Genomic DNA, 15,305 nt, shown 5'->3' on the forward strand with positions numbered 1-15,305 from the left:
ATTAGCGCCTTTGGGGTGTTAGAGTCTGTGGAGATTGTCGTTTAATCTGTGGAAACCCCTGGATAGAGCGAACATCTGTACTCCTGTACATGTATGTGGCTTGAAAACCCATAATTTAGCAGAAGACATATCTGCTTTCTTAAATAATATTTGGTCTATCTCAATAAATAAAAAATGTTTATTCATTCGTCGTGTTTATTTATTGTAACGTTGTAACCCTGGATAACCGCGTCCTTTTTATTGTGTTATTAGATAGTAGGCTTGCTTTCTGCATTTCTGAACACTGGCTCGTGGTGCCGCTGTTGATCGCTGGGTGTTGGTGGGTAATATCAGACCGGAGACTCTCCCTCACTATCGCGCCGTATGACACTCAGAGCAGCTTACTGTGCGCGCGGAGTCCGCTTCATTCAGCACGGACGGCTGACAGCTCTGCGATATTTCCGATCCACTTAACCAAGATTAATTTGTTATTTTCAAAATATTCTTTTTTGAGTCTGATTAAATTGAGGATTATTTCAAAATAGGCGGGAAATTGTTTTGTGTATTGCGATAGCGAGAAGAACAGCTAAACGGACAATGAAACGGGAAGCAGGCTTATTCATTGCGAGTGTGTGCTGTATTGGCGCAGTTGTCGGCCATGTTAGGTACTCTGTACCGGAGGAGATGACAAAGGGCTCCTTCGTTGGAAATATCGCTCAGGATTTGGGGTTGGATACTAAGCGACTGCTTGGCGGAAAAGCTCGGATATTTGCCGGAGACAGTCGTGAGTATATCGACCTGATTGGAGAAAGAGGAATACTGGTCGTAAAAGAAAGGATAGATAGAGAAGCACTGTGCGGACTGACGTCGCCTTGTTCCATACAGTTCGAGATTGTCCTTGATAATCCAATAGAATTTCATCGAGTTACGGTAGAAATTTTAGATATTAATGACAATCCTCCTGTCTTCCCGAAAGACGAAATAAGGTTAGAGATCAGCGAGTCTGCTCTACCGGGCGCAAGGTTTGTGCTGGAAAGCGCAGTGGACCCTGATGTGGGTGTTAACACGCTACAGAGCTATGCTCTTAAACCGACAGATAATTTCGCATTAAAAGTGGATTCGCGGCCCGACGGCAGTAAATATGTCGCGATGGTGCTTCAAACTCCACTCGATCGGGAGAAGTCAGAGGAAATGTCGTTACTGTTGAACGCTGTAGACGGCGGGGATCCTCAGATGTCCGGCACTGCTAAAATACTTATAACTGTGCTGGATAATAATGACAATCCGCCAGTTTTCACACAGGACGTGTATAAAGCTTCTGTATCAGAGAGTGCGCCGAAAGGCTCATTAATCACGACTGTGAGTGCTTCTGACGCAGATTCTGGGTCTTACGCGTACATAACATATTCAATTCCGCACAGTGCGGACAGTTTGGGAGAGAAATTTACTATTGACGAATTAACGGGTGAAATAAAACTAACGGGAGCGCTTGATTATGAGAAAGCAAAGCAATATCAGCTCAATGTTCAAGCTAAAGATGGCGGTGGTCTTTCCGACACTGCAGAAATAATAATTGACATTATTGATGTTAATGATAATGCACCATCGATAGCAATAATGTCATCGTCAAGTTCTGTACCAGAGAATGCGTCCCCGGGCACCGTCATTGCTGTTATTAAGGTTCATGATTCTGACTCTGGAAATAACGGCCACGTCCATTGTTACATTAACGACAATGTTCCATTCGAAATCACGTCGTCTTCCGATAATTTCTACAGATTGCAGATGGAAACGCTATTAGACCGAGAAACAACTCCAGAATATAACATTACAATTACAGCAACTGATGAAGGCACGCCGCCTCTTTCCAGAAATTTGACTTTGTCTTTGAAAGTGTCGGATGTCAATGACAATCTCCCCATCTTTGAGAAGAGTTCATATCAGGCTTTCATTTTGGAAAATAACTCCCCTGGACTGTCTGTGTTAGAGCTGAAAGCCAGAGACTCAGATTGGACCCAGAATGCCAGAGTTTCTTATATTCTGGAGGAAGGGGCTGTAAATGGCGCGTCTGCCTCCTCATATGTGTCTGTTAACTCTGACAGCGGAGTCGTGCGTGCGTTGCGCTCTTTTGACTACGAGCAGATGAAGGATTTCCAGTTCCGCGTAAAAGCGCAAGATGGAGGCTCTCCTCCACTGAGCAGTAATGTCACGGTTAAAATCTTTATCCAAGACCAGAATGACAACGCGCCTCAGATCCTATACCCAGTACAGACCGGCGTCTCTTTGGTGTCTGAAATGGTGCCTCGTTCAGCAGATGTCGGCTATCTTGTCACTAAAGTGGTCGCTGTTGATGTGGACTCTGGACAGAACGCCTGGCTCTCATATAAACTGCTGAAAGCCGCAGACAGGGCGCTGTTTGAAGTGGGCTTGCAGAATGGAGAAATAAGAACTGTACGCCCGGTCACTGATAAAGATGCTGTGAAACAGAGACTTGTTGTTGTAGTGGAGGACAACGGGCAGCCCTCTCGCTCAGCTACAGTCAATGTTATCGTGGCGGTGGCCGACAGCTTCCCGGAAGCGCTCTCGGAATTTACGGACATTACGCATGATAAGGATTACAACGACAACCTGACTTTTTATTTAGTCTTGGCCTTGGCTGTTGTTTCCTTCCTCTTCATCTCATCTTTAGTAGTTATAATATCCGTTAAAGTTTACAGATGGAGACAATCTCGTATCTTTTATAAGTCAAATCTCCCGGTTATTCCGTATTACCCGCCCCATTACGCAGACGCTGGGGGGACAGGAACTCTGCAGCACGTGTACAATTATGAGGTGTGCAGGACAACTGACTCGCGGAAGAGTGACTGTAAGTTCCTCAGACCCTGTAGTCAGACCGTGCTGATGGTGGACCCTGGTATTACAGACACCGTGCAGCGCGTGCAGAAAGAAAAAAATATTCTGGACGAGCCAGACTCGCCATTGGAGGTGAGTAACTCGCGATTTGCATGGGGATTTCCTGATTGACATATTTACTTTCACACGTACCGTGGCACTTCATATAAACTGCTTTTCAATATCCTCATCCTAGAAACACCTCTGGGTCTCTTCCTAAGTATATATCACTTATCAGCATGTATATTGATAATATCGCTTTGGTATATTCGTATATTGCGCGTTTTGGATAAAATTTGTGATGTTATTGATAGTGAAAACGTTGCTTTCTGTGTCTGTCACGAAATTTTTTTGCGAATGACGTCTTTTTAAAAAAAATCTGACTTTTTTTTTTCTTCTTACTCGCGTGAGCTTATGACTACTGCATTAGGCATGCTAGAATCGCGTTCGCCCGGGGGATTATGAGTGTTATGTTCTGAGTCTTTTCGCGGCTTTTTCTTGTCCTTCCGAATTTGAACTCTAAGTGCCGCTGTTGGTCAGCGGAGCACGCGCTGGTTTGCGTCAGCGGCAGAGAACCCCTCCTCCTGCACTTTGCTTCATAAAACCGTCCGGGTGACAGAGAACGCAGTTTTGCTGGAGGTGGATTATTGAAACAAAGCTGCGGTAGAAGCCAATGTGTATTTTCTTAAGTAACTATCCGGTACCTGATATCTTTGAACATCCAGGGCCCAGAGAACTATTGCGGACACGAGCTGTGTAATTATGAGAAAAAGAGGAATCTGTCGACATACACGCGCAGGATGGCGAGTGTTTTCGAGAATGCAGTGGCAAGTACTTCTCGTCTTTATTGCGTCTTGTATCCAGGCTGCTCGTGGACAAATTCGCTATTCTATCCCAGAGGAAATGAAAAAAGGTTCATTCGTTGGAAATATTGCGCAGGATTTGGGCTTAGATGTGAAAAGACTGCGTGCGGGCCGGGCTCGGATCGTGACCGGAGACGGTATTCAATACGCAGAGCTAAACACAGACAAAGGGATTTTGGTCGTCAGTGAGAGAATAGACAGAGAGCAGCTCTGCGGCGACATGTCTCCCTGCAGCTTTAGTTTCGAGATCATTCTCGAGAATCCAATTGAACTGCATCGTGTTACCGTGGAAATTTTAGATGTGAACGACAATTCCCCCACGTTTCAAAAAAACGAAATGAAATTTGAAATCAGTGAATCAGCTTTACCAGGTGCGCGCTTTGTCCTAGGGAGCGCTGACGATCCGGATGTGGGAGCTAACGCGCTTCAAAATTATATTTTATCCGCAAATGATAATTTCGTTTTGAAGCAGCACGCGCGCCCAGACGGGATGAAATATGCAGAAATGGTTCTTCAGAAGCCTTTGGACAGGGAAGAGCGGCTCCACCATTCGCTGAAGCTTATCGCTGTGGATGGCGGAGATCCGCAGAAATCCGGAACCGTAAATATAGATGTTACTGTTCTAGATGTAAATGACAATGCCCCCGTCTTTAACCAGTCTGTGTACAGAGCCACAGTGTTGGAAAACGCACCGAGTGGTACATATATCACGACCGTGAATGCGAGCGATGCCGATAGCGGCTCGAATGGATTTATAACGTATTCATTTTCCAACGTAAAAGGCAACGTGGCTGACATATTCAAATTGGATGAAAACTCTGGCAGGATTTCCGTTGCTGGTCCTTTAGATCATGAAAAGGTAAAGAGATACGAAATTGGAGTGGAGGCAAAAGATCAGGGTGGCCTTGCCGACTCCAGTAAAGTTTTAGTTGAAATGATCGATGTTAATGACAACCCGCCTGTGATTAATGTGATGTCTTTCTTAAACCCGGTATCTGAAAATGCCGCCGTCGGAACTACAGTCGCAGTAATAAACGTTAAAGACGTGGATTCCGAGGAAAATGGACAGATCACCTGCAGTATCAATCAAAATATCCCTTTTAAGATAAAATCCTCCCTCACTAACTACTACACTGTTGTTACTGACGGTGTGTTGGACCGGGAGACGATATCAGAATATAATATATCTGTAACTGCGACCGATTCTGGTTCGCCGCCTCTTGCAAGTACGAAAACCTTGAACCTTAAAGTGTCTGATGTGAATGACAATGCCCCGGTATTTGATCGAAGCGCATACACGGCACACATAGTAGAGAATAACTCTCCGGGATTGTCTATATTTAGCGCTAGAGCCATAGACTCTGACTGGAATCAGAATGCTCGAGTATCCTACTTTCTGGAAGAATCGCAGATCGGGGGAACTCCGGCGTCCGCTTACATCTCAGTTAACTCTGACACCGGAGTACTTTATGCTGTTCGCTCTTTCGATTATGAACAAATTAAAGAATTCAGAGTTCAGGTAAAAGCGCAAGATGGAGGTTCTCCTCCACTGAGCAGTAATGTCACGGTTAAAATTTTTATTCAAGATCAGAACGACAACGCGCCTCAGATCCTCTACCCAGTACAGACTGGAGTCTCTCTGGTGGCTGAAATGGTGCCTCGTTCAGCAGATGTCGGCTATCTTGTCACTAAAGTGGTCGCTGTGGATGTGGACTCTGGACAGAACGCCTGGCTCTCATATAAACTGCTGAAAGCCACAGACAGGGCGCTGTTTGAAGTGGGCTTGCAGAATGGAGAAATAAGAACTGTACGCCCGGTCACTGATAAAGATGCTGTGAAACAGAGGCTTACTGTTGTAGTGGAGGACAACGGGCAGCCCTCTCGCTCAGCTACAGTCAATGTTAACGTGGCGGTGGCCGACAGCTTCCCGGAAGTGCTCTCGGAATTCACGGACTTTGCGCGCGATAAGGATTACAACGACAACCTGACTTTTTATTTAGTTTTGGCCTTGGCTATTGTTTCCTTTCTCTTCGTCTCATCTTTAGTCGTTATAATATCAGTAAAAGTCTATAGATGGAGACAATCTCGTATCTTTTATCAGTCCAATCTCCCGGTTATTCCGTATTACCCGCCCCATTACGCAGACGCTGGGGGGACAGGAACTCTGCAGCACGTGTACAATTACGAGGTGTGCAGGACAACTGACTCGCGGAAGAGTGACTGTAAGTTCCTCAGACCCTGTAGTCAGAGCGTGCTGATGGTGGACCCCAGTTCTACGAACACCATGCAGCACAAGATGAAGGAGAAAAACATTCTGGATGAATTAGACTCTACAGAAGAGGTGAGATTTGGGTTGCATTTCGTCTGGGATTCAGATTCATACTTGATATCCAGGTTATAATTCATAACTTTATTTGCACAACTAGTTCTACAATCCTATAGTGTTTTTGCTTTTTTGTGGGATGGTGGTGTGATTGAGATGTATTTATATGCTCGTTTTCGCTCTTCTTCATGTATGTATTCATCTTCTGAATTGTATGTAGTGGGACCGTCTATCGCTTTTTCAAAAGAGATCCGCTCTCTGCGCGTCTCTGCTCCTTTCAGCACCTCTGTCACGGACAGCGACACTCTGGCATCAAATAAACTGAGCTGCCAGTTGCGGTTTTGGGGAACTGTGCATCCACAGAAATGCAAAGCTTTAATATTATTGCTGTTTCCAAAAAAGAGAAAAAAAAATTACCACAATATAAAACAACTGAGTGAAGCATGTAGTTTTTGCTCTTTTGCCTAGAAGCAGGGATCTGTCTCTTTGATCAGTGTGTATATTGATGTTATTATTCATGGGCTGTGTGTGATGTTTATAGGATGTGCTGGTTTTAGTTGAAGGTAGGTCCAGAAACTGCACATTAACGTGATTTATTTTTGCTACTGGTAGCACCTGTTTGACCTGACTTTTTTGTAGTTTAAAAAAATATAATTCCAGTTTTTTGTGTCTGAGACAGATACTTCCTGTGTCCAAATAATAATATTTTAGATGCTTGTAGAGGTTCCTCGTGACCTGCTGGCTTCAAAATGCTGGAGTTTGAGATGGGTACAGTTACATTCCTGCAAGAGCCACCCTTACAGTACTGCATCAAGACCTGTGATACTACAATCAAAAGGGTTCATGAGTGTCTCTATTTGACAGAGTCATTGAGTTAAACACGATCATTGTTTGAAAATGAGAGTTTTGAAATGTTCACTAAAGACATTGTAATGTGATGTAAAGACAGGCATTGACTGTGCCTGTCTGACTAACTGGGGGGAGGTTGTTCCACCATTGGTGGATGAGGGCAGAGAGGAGGTGGGGCCAGGAGGAGAGGCTGCTGGGAGCTCAGAAGGGGGGGGGGGGGTCAGCTGGCAGGAGGAGGCTGAACGGAGAGAGCACAGAGTTATCACTGTCTGAGGATAGGAAGGGCTGGTAGCACGACATGGATTACAACCTGACTTTATTTAGTCTTGGCTTTAGTTTCTTCCCTCTTCGTCTCATCTTTAATGGTTATAATATCCGTTAAAATCTACAGATAAAGACAATCTCGCATCTTCTATCAGTCCAATCTCCCGGTGCTTCCGTATTATCCACCCCATTACGCAGATGCTGGAGTGACAAGAACTTTACAGCACGTGCACAAGAACTCCCAGCGCGTATCTCCTCTGATTTCAGAACCTCACACAGACATCAGCGCTCTGGCAACAAATAACCAGCGAGACTATTTGCGGTATTAGCTGAATATTTCATTATCTTTGTCTTCAATCATGGCGAAGAAAAAAAAGCCTACAGTTTCAAATTTTGCCTCTTGATATAAAAGAAAATCAGGTTTTTTATTGTCCAGTTTAAAACTATGCAAAGACAGAAATATGATTGCATTGTTATTTTCATGAAGCAGAGATCTTTCACTGTGTTATTGTGCGTTTATAGTTGTTGCTTTTTTTTAGTTAATGCTTTTGTTTGTGCTATATTAAACGCAAGAATTGTTTTATTTGCACATAGGCCAGTAAACTCTGTTCATTAATGTGATTTATCTTCCCACTGATAGCAAATTATCTTTTTTCCCTTCCTTAATTTACTTATAGTAGGCCTACTGTGAGAAGCTGCTGCACTTTCTGCCATTTCTGGATAAAAGGCACGCATGCGCTTCCTGCTTCGGTCTGTAAGTGCCGCTGTTGGTTAAGGAGGCGAGATTCTGCAGCACCTCCCATTTTACTGTGCATTTACAGACTGAGCAGAACACAGAGAGGCGATCTGCGCTGGCTGCGGATTACAGCACATACTTATGCCGGAGAGAATTCGTACCCGTTAAATCTTCATTCTGCTCAGCGGAGGAGTTACTAAGGAAATATATATTCCAACTTATACTTACTACTTTTCGTTTTTCTTTCCCCTCTGGATGAAAATATCTTATTTTTTATTTTGCTTTAGGAGGGCAAATGGCATTAAAAAATATACTCTGCGTGTTTCGAGAGCGAGCTGGACTCTCGCTTTTTATTCTTCTCCTAGCGTGTGTGGTACAAGGGCAAGTGAGATACTCCATACCGGAGGAGATGGACAGAGGCTCGGTCGTCGGTAATATCGCTGAGGATTTAGGAATCGACGTTAAAAGGCTGAAGAGCGGCCGAGCGCGCATCGTCGCTGGGGACAGCAGTCGGTACGTGGAGCTTAATACAGACAAAGGAATACTGTCGGTGAACGAGAGAATCGACCGCGAGCTTCTGTGCAAAAAATTATCTCCGTGTAGCTTCAGCTTTGAGATTATTCTCGAAATCCCGATTCAGTTATTTGAGGTCATTGTTGAAATTATGGATGTGAATGACCATAGTCCTGTTTTTTCTAAAGACGATATTAATATCGAAATCAGCGAAGCCTCACTCCCTGGCGCGCGCTTCTTACTGGACAGCGCCTTCGACCCTGACGTTGGAGTTAATACCATACAGAGTTACAGTCTCAGGCCCACGGATAACTTCGCTTTGAAACATGAAAGCCGCTCCGATGGTAACAGATATTTAGAAATGATGCTGCAGACTCCCGTGGACAGAGAAATGCAGGAGGAACTGTCTTTAATTCTTACTGCGGTGGACGGAGGAAATCCACAGAAGTCGGGAGTTATGAAAATAAATATCAAAATTCTAGATGCTAATGATAATGCGCCTGTTTTTACTAAGAAGCTCTACCGAGCTGCTGTTCCTGAAAATTCCCCTAAGGGAACTCTCGTGACAAAAGTAAGTGCGACGGACGCGGATAAGGGCGTTAACGGAGAGGTTACCTATACTTTCCGGCAAGTTGCGCAAAGCAGTACGGGATTGTTTGAAATCGACGGAATCTCTGGTGAAATATTTGTGTTGGAAAATATTGATTATGAAAAAGCAAAGACTTATGAAATAAATATCGAAGGGAAGGATCACGGAGGATTTACAGATTCCTGTGCTGTGATTATTGATATTATTGACGTAAATGATAACATTCCTGTCATTTCCTTAACGTCATTTACAAATCCTATATCCGAAGACGCATTACCAGGCACTACTATCGCTGTCATCAATGTGAAAGATTCAGATTCAGGGGAAAATGGTCAGGTAAAGTGTGCCATTTCTCACAATATTCCTTTCGCTATTAAGTCGTCTTTGAGAAATTACTACACTTTGCTGACAGATGACATTTTAGATAGGGAGAGTGTCTCAGAATATAACATAACTATCATTGCGACAGACGAAGGGTCGCCCCCTCTGTCCAGTAAAAAGACTTTATATTTGAAAGTGTCAGACGTCAATGATAACCCACCAGTATTTCAAAAGAGAGTCTATTTTGCTAATATTTATGAAAACAACTCGCCCTCCGTGACTATTTACGCTGTTAGCGCAACGGACGCTGACTGCTGCCAAAATGCACGAGTGTCCTATCTCCTCGAGGACACAGAGGTTAGTGGGGCGCGTGCGTCCTCATTAGTTTCAGTCAATTCCGAATCCGGTATTATTTATGCAACGCGCTCGTTCGATTACGAACAACTTCGTGAATTTGAAATAAACATCAGAGCTCAAGATGGAGGCTCTCCTCCACTGAGCAGTAATGTGACGGTTAAAATCTTTATCCAAGATCAGAACGACAACGCGCCGCAGATCCACTACCCATTACAGACTGGCGTCTCTCTGGTGGCTGAAATGGTGCCTCGTTCAGCAGATGTCGGCTATCTTGTCACTAAAGTGGTCGCTGTGGATGTGGACTCTGGACAGAACGCCTGGCTCTCATATAAACTGCTGAAAGTCACAGACAGGGCGCTGTTTGAAGTGGGCTTGCATAATGGAGAAATAAGAACTGTACGCCCGGTCACTGATAAAGATGCTGTGAAACAAAGACTTACTGTTGTAGTGGAGGACAACGGGCAGCCCTCTCGCTCAGCTACAGTCAATGTTAAGGTGGCGGTGGCCGACAGCTTCCCAGAAGTGCTCTCGGAATTCACGGACTTTACGCATGATAAGGATTACAATGACAACTTAACTTTTTATTTAGTCTTGGCCTTGGCTTTAGTTTCCTTCCTCTTCGTCTCATCTTTAGTGGTTATAATTTTAGTAAAAATTTACAGATGGAGACAATCTCGTCTATACTATCAGTCAAATCTCCCGGTTATTCCTTATTATCCACCCCGTTACGCAGACGTTGGAGGGACAGGAACTCTGCCGCACATGTACAATTACGAGGTGTGCATGACAACTGACTCGCGGAAGAGTGATATCAAGTACTTGAGACCCATCAGTCAAAGTCTGATGAGTGTTGATGTCAGCGGTACAGAGATGATGCCGCACGCGCAGAATGAGAGGAATCTGTTGGAAAGCGCAGATTCTCCTGTAGAGGTAAGCGCTCTCAGCACGCTGGTTCGGGCTCTGATTTGTAGCTTTTTGCTTGGGTAATTTTAACCGAAACAAAATAGTTAATGTTAAAGCAAAGTTACTCAAATACTGAACACATGTTTGAAATGAACATCTTTTCATCTTATTTCTAAATAATGGCAAGTTACAACCTGTGTGTCCATACCACTAATGCACTACAGACTAGTGCTATTATTTATGTTTGTAAATTGTTGGGATACTAGAGATTGAAATCTCAGATCAAGTAGCTTCATACGGTTTTCAACTTTTTTTAAATCAATACATTTAATGCTAACAGTTCGACGAATAAAAATACATTTTAATGAATGTTATCCTAAGGCAGAAAATGTGATCCAGGGGGAACAGATAATGCATTATTACATTGTACCGCAGACTAGTGTGTGAGTCTGTTTGGTCATGTTTTAGTGGCTTTTTATAGATTTAAAATCTAATTTATTGTATCGTGTGTATTGCATCGGGTTTTTGACATTTTACGGTCGAATATGAAGATTCAAATAAGCATCAAAACAATGATTTACATAGTATTGAGTGTGTGTGATACTTCTAAACAAACGGACACAAATAATTATCAATAATTTGACTCTGATACGACTCTACATTTCAAAACCAGTTGAGAGATGCGATGAAATACGGGCTCAAATAACATGAATGAATAATAAAACGCATCGTTCAAGATAAGTATTTTTAAGGTTCTGCGAAACAGTGAAATATCGCATAATTTAGATTTCAATAACTTGTTTAGCTGTGAGCGAATATATGATTTGTTTTGGTCTTACTTGGCTTTTTATGTTGTCCTTTTTGTAGAGATTCTGTACACATTGCGGTCGGTTGTTTATCGATTCCATGTACTCTTATTTCATATACTTAATTTTCATATTTTATTTTGTAGCATTTGTAAGTTTCCCAGTTCTTCTTTGGGGAATGGAAACAGTTTGCATAGGATTACTAACTACTTATCTGTAACTATAGTAATTATGTCACTGGAAAGGTGGGTTAAGATGCTGCTGTTTACGAAACATTAGCACAGCTAGCTGAGGTAAACAGGAAGCTATGTATCAATTGCATTAAGTTAATGATTAAATTAATTTATTGCCTGCTCGCGACGAAGTATGTATTTAAAGTGAACAATACGGAGGTAACGAATCAGTTTCTTTAATAGATCATTGTGTAGCTCTGTGTGAGTCCGTTATATACTTGAAACAGAGCAGATGACGCAAATCGCTGGCTATGCTAACATCTTTTTGGTTTAAGTGTATGGATGGCATATGGCGTTGCTTTGTTGTCTGAGGTTTAAAAACAATATGATGCAGATTTATGTGAAAGTATAAAGTCATGTTTATAATAGTAAAATAAATTATATCTGTCTAACAGCAAACATACTATTTTTTGGCTATTTGTCAGCAATTGCGAGCAAGCTACTAGAGGAAAAAAAAGTTCTTAAAGAATTTATTGCATGTTTTACTGGCAGATATAAATGAATAAAGGCAACAAAATAACGAGGTTTAGGAGATTTAGTATAAGAAGATGTGTCTGAATTCTGTGTTTGCAGGAGGTGGGAGGGCACATGAGTTAATGTAAGTGAGAGTCTGGGGTGATTGCAATTACAACTGTGGGAAACCCTGAAAAGCGCGAATGTCGGCGCCCCTCTATAAGAACAGCATATGGCCCACAAATCCATAATTCAGAAGACGACATATCTTTCTTCCTTGATACTTTATAGACAATATTAGTAATTACAGAGTGATATGCTTATTTAATTATCTGGGACTTTGTACCCGTGGGTAAAGTATTGGTTCTACTGTGTCTTAGGTTGTATTTTATGCATTTCTGAACTCTGGCTCGTGGTGCCGCTGTTGATCGCTGGGTGGTGGTGGGTAATATCAGACCGGAGGCTCTCCCTCACTATCGCGCAGTAGGAGACACGGAGAGCAGTTCACTGTGCGCGCGGAGTCCGCTTCATTCAGCACGGGCGGCTGGCAGCTCTGTGATATTTCCGATCCACTTAACCAGGATTAATTTGTTATTTTCAAAATATTCTTTTTTTGAGTCTAAAGAAGTTGAGGATTATTTCAAAATAGGCGGGAAATTGTTTTGTTCTCTGCGATAAGGAAAACAACTAACCGGACAATGAGACGGGAAGCAGGCTTACTCATTGCGAGTGTGTGCTATATTGGCGCAGTTGTCGGCCATGTTAGGTACTCTGTACCGGAGGAGATGACAAAGGGCTCCTTCGTTGGAAATATCGCTCAGGATTTGGGGTTGGATACTAAGCGGCTGCTTGGCGGAAAAGCTCGGATATTTGCCGGAGACAATAGTGAGTATATCGACCTGATTGGAGAAAGAGGAATACTGGTCGTAAAAGAAAGGATAGATAGAGAAGCACTGTGCGGACTGACCTCGCCTTGTTCCATACAGTTCGAGATTGTCCTTGATAATCCAATAGAATTTCATCGAGTAACGGTAGAAATTTTAGATATTAATGACAACCATCCTGTCTTCCCGAAAGACGAAATAAGGTTAGAGATAAGCGAGTCTGCTCTACCGGGCGCAAGGTTTGTGCTGGAAAGCGCCGTGGACCCTGATGTGGGTGTTAACACACTGCGGAGTTATGCTCTGAAACCCACGGATCATTTCGCATTAAAAGTGGATTCTCAGCCCGACGGCAGTAAATATGTCGCGATGGTGCTTCAAACTCCACTCGATCGGGAGAAATCAGAGGAAATGTCGTTACTGTTGTCCGCTGTAGACGGCGGGGATCCTCAGATGTCCGGCACTGCTAAAATACATATAACTGTGCTGGATAGTAATGACAATCCCCCAGTTTTCACACAGGGCGTGTATAAAGCTTCTGTATCAGAGAATGCGCCGAAAGGCACATTAATCACGACTGTGAGTGCTTCTGACGCAGATTCTGGGTCTTACGCGTACATAACATATTCAATTCCGCACAGTGCGGAGAGTTTGGGAGAGAAATTTACTATTGATGAGTTGACTGGTGAAATAAAACTATCTGGAGTACTTGATTTTGAGAAAACAAAACAATATCAGCTCAATGTTCAAGCCAAAGATGGTGGTGGTCTTTCTGATACCGCTAAAATAATTATTGAAATTATTGATGTCAATGATAACGCACCATCAATAGCAATAATGTCCTCGTCAAATTCTATACCAGAGAATGCATCACCGGGCACCGTCATTGCTGTGATTAAGGTTCAAGATTCTGACTCTGGAAATAACGGCCACGTCCATTGTTACATTAACGACAATGTTCCATTCGAAATCACGTCGTCTTCCGATAATTTCTACAGATTGCAGACAGAAACGCCATTAGACCGAGAAACAACTCAAGAATATAACATTACAATTACAGCAACTGATGAAGGCGCGCCGCCTCTTTCCAGAAATGTAACGTTGTTTCTGAAAGTGTCTGATGTCAATGACAATCTCCCCACCTTCGAGAAGAGCTCATATCAGGCTTTTATTTTGGAAAATAACTCCCCTGGCCAGTCTGTTTTGGATGTGAAAGCCAGAGACTCAGATTGGAACCAGAATGCTCGTGTTTCTTATATGCTGGAGGAAGGGACTGTAAATGGCGCGTCTGCCTCCTCATATGTGTCTGTTAACTCTGACAGCGGAGTCATTCATGCGTTGCGCTCTTTTGACTACGAGCAGATGAAGGATTTCCAGTTACGCGTAAAAGCGCAAGATGGAGGCTCTCCTCCACTGAGCAGTAATGTGACGGTTAAAATCTTCATCCAAGACCAGAACGACAACGCGCCGCAGATCCTCTACCCAGTACAGACTGGCGTCTCTCTGGTGGCTGAGATGGTGCCTCGTTCAGCAGATGTCGGCTATCTTGTCACTAAAGTGGTCGCTGTGGATGTGGACTCTGGACAGAACGCCTGGCTCTCATATAAACTGTTGAAAGTCACAGACAGGGCGCTGTTTGAAGTGGGCTTGCAGAATGGAGAAATAAGAACTGTACGCCCGGTCGCTGATAAAGATGCTGTGAAACAGAGACTTACTGTTGTAGTGGAGGACAACGGGCAGCCCTCTCGCTCAGCTACAGTCAATGTTAACGTGGCTGTGGCCGACAGCTTCCCGGAAGTGCTCTCGGAATTCACGGACATTACGCATGATAAGGATTACAACGACAACCTGACTTTTTATTTAGTCTTGGCCTTGGCTGTAGTTTCCTTCCTCTTCGTCTTATCTTTAGTAGTTATTATATCAGTAAAAATCTACAGATGGAGACAATCTCGCATTTTATATCAGTCCAATCTCCCGGTTATTCCGTATTATCCGCCCCATTACGCAGACGTTGGAGGGACAGGAACTCTGCAGCACGTGTACAATTACGAGGTGTGCAGGACAACTGACTCGCGGAAGAGTGACTGTAAGTTCCTCAGACCCTGTAGTCAGAGCGTGCTAATGGTGGACCCCAGTTCTACGAACACCATGCAGCACACGATGAAGGAGAAAAACATTCTGGATGAATTTGATTCTACAGAGGAGGTGAGACTATCCTGTTTTCAACTGTGATTCATATTTATCTTTGTTTTCATATAATTTGTAAGTCTTTATGGTTTGATTTAGGAGGAGGTGACGGTGTGGTTGAGACGTATTCATCAGCTGGTTTTCTCTCAGCTTATG

The 15,305-nt window shown here is 43.3% G+C and overlaps 1 protein-coding gene across 50 annotated transcripts in view; it reads left to right on the plus strand.

Annotated features, from left to right (window-relative positions):
* The window catches only part of LOC118235439 (protocadherin gamma-A11-like), a 90,130-nt gene that overhangs the window by 48,552 nt on the left and 26,273 nt on the right, over positions 1–15,305 (plus strand). For 4 of the 50 annotated variants that reach the window (XM_035432779.1, XM_035432811.1, XM_035432780.1 and 1 more), the window contains exon 1: positions 3,278–6,075. The exons of 36 other annotated variants lie outside the window; for them this stretch is intronic. In XM_035432779.1, the coding sequence (XP_035288670.1) occupies positions 3,634–6,075 (2,442 nt within the window). In that variant the 5' untranslated portion in view covers positions 3,278–3,633. Of the gene's footprint in view, positions 1–323; positions 2,965–3,277; positions 6,076–10,626; positions 15,168–15,305 lie in introns of those variants that run through there. 10 more of the 50 variants (XM_035432774.1, XM_035432778.1, XM_035432776.1 and 7 more) reach the window with 6 other exon arrangements.

This window comes from Anguilla anguilla, chromosome 9 (assembly GCF_013347855.1).
Source record: "Anguilla anguilla isolate fAngAng1 chromosome 9, fAngAng1.pri, whole genome shotgun sequence".
NCBI classification, from domain to species: Eukaryota; Metazoa; Chordata; class Actinopteri; order Anguilliformes; family Anguillidae; genus Anguilla; species Anguilla anguilla.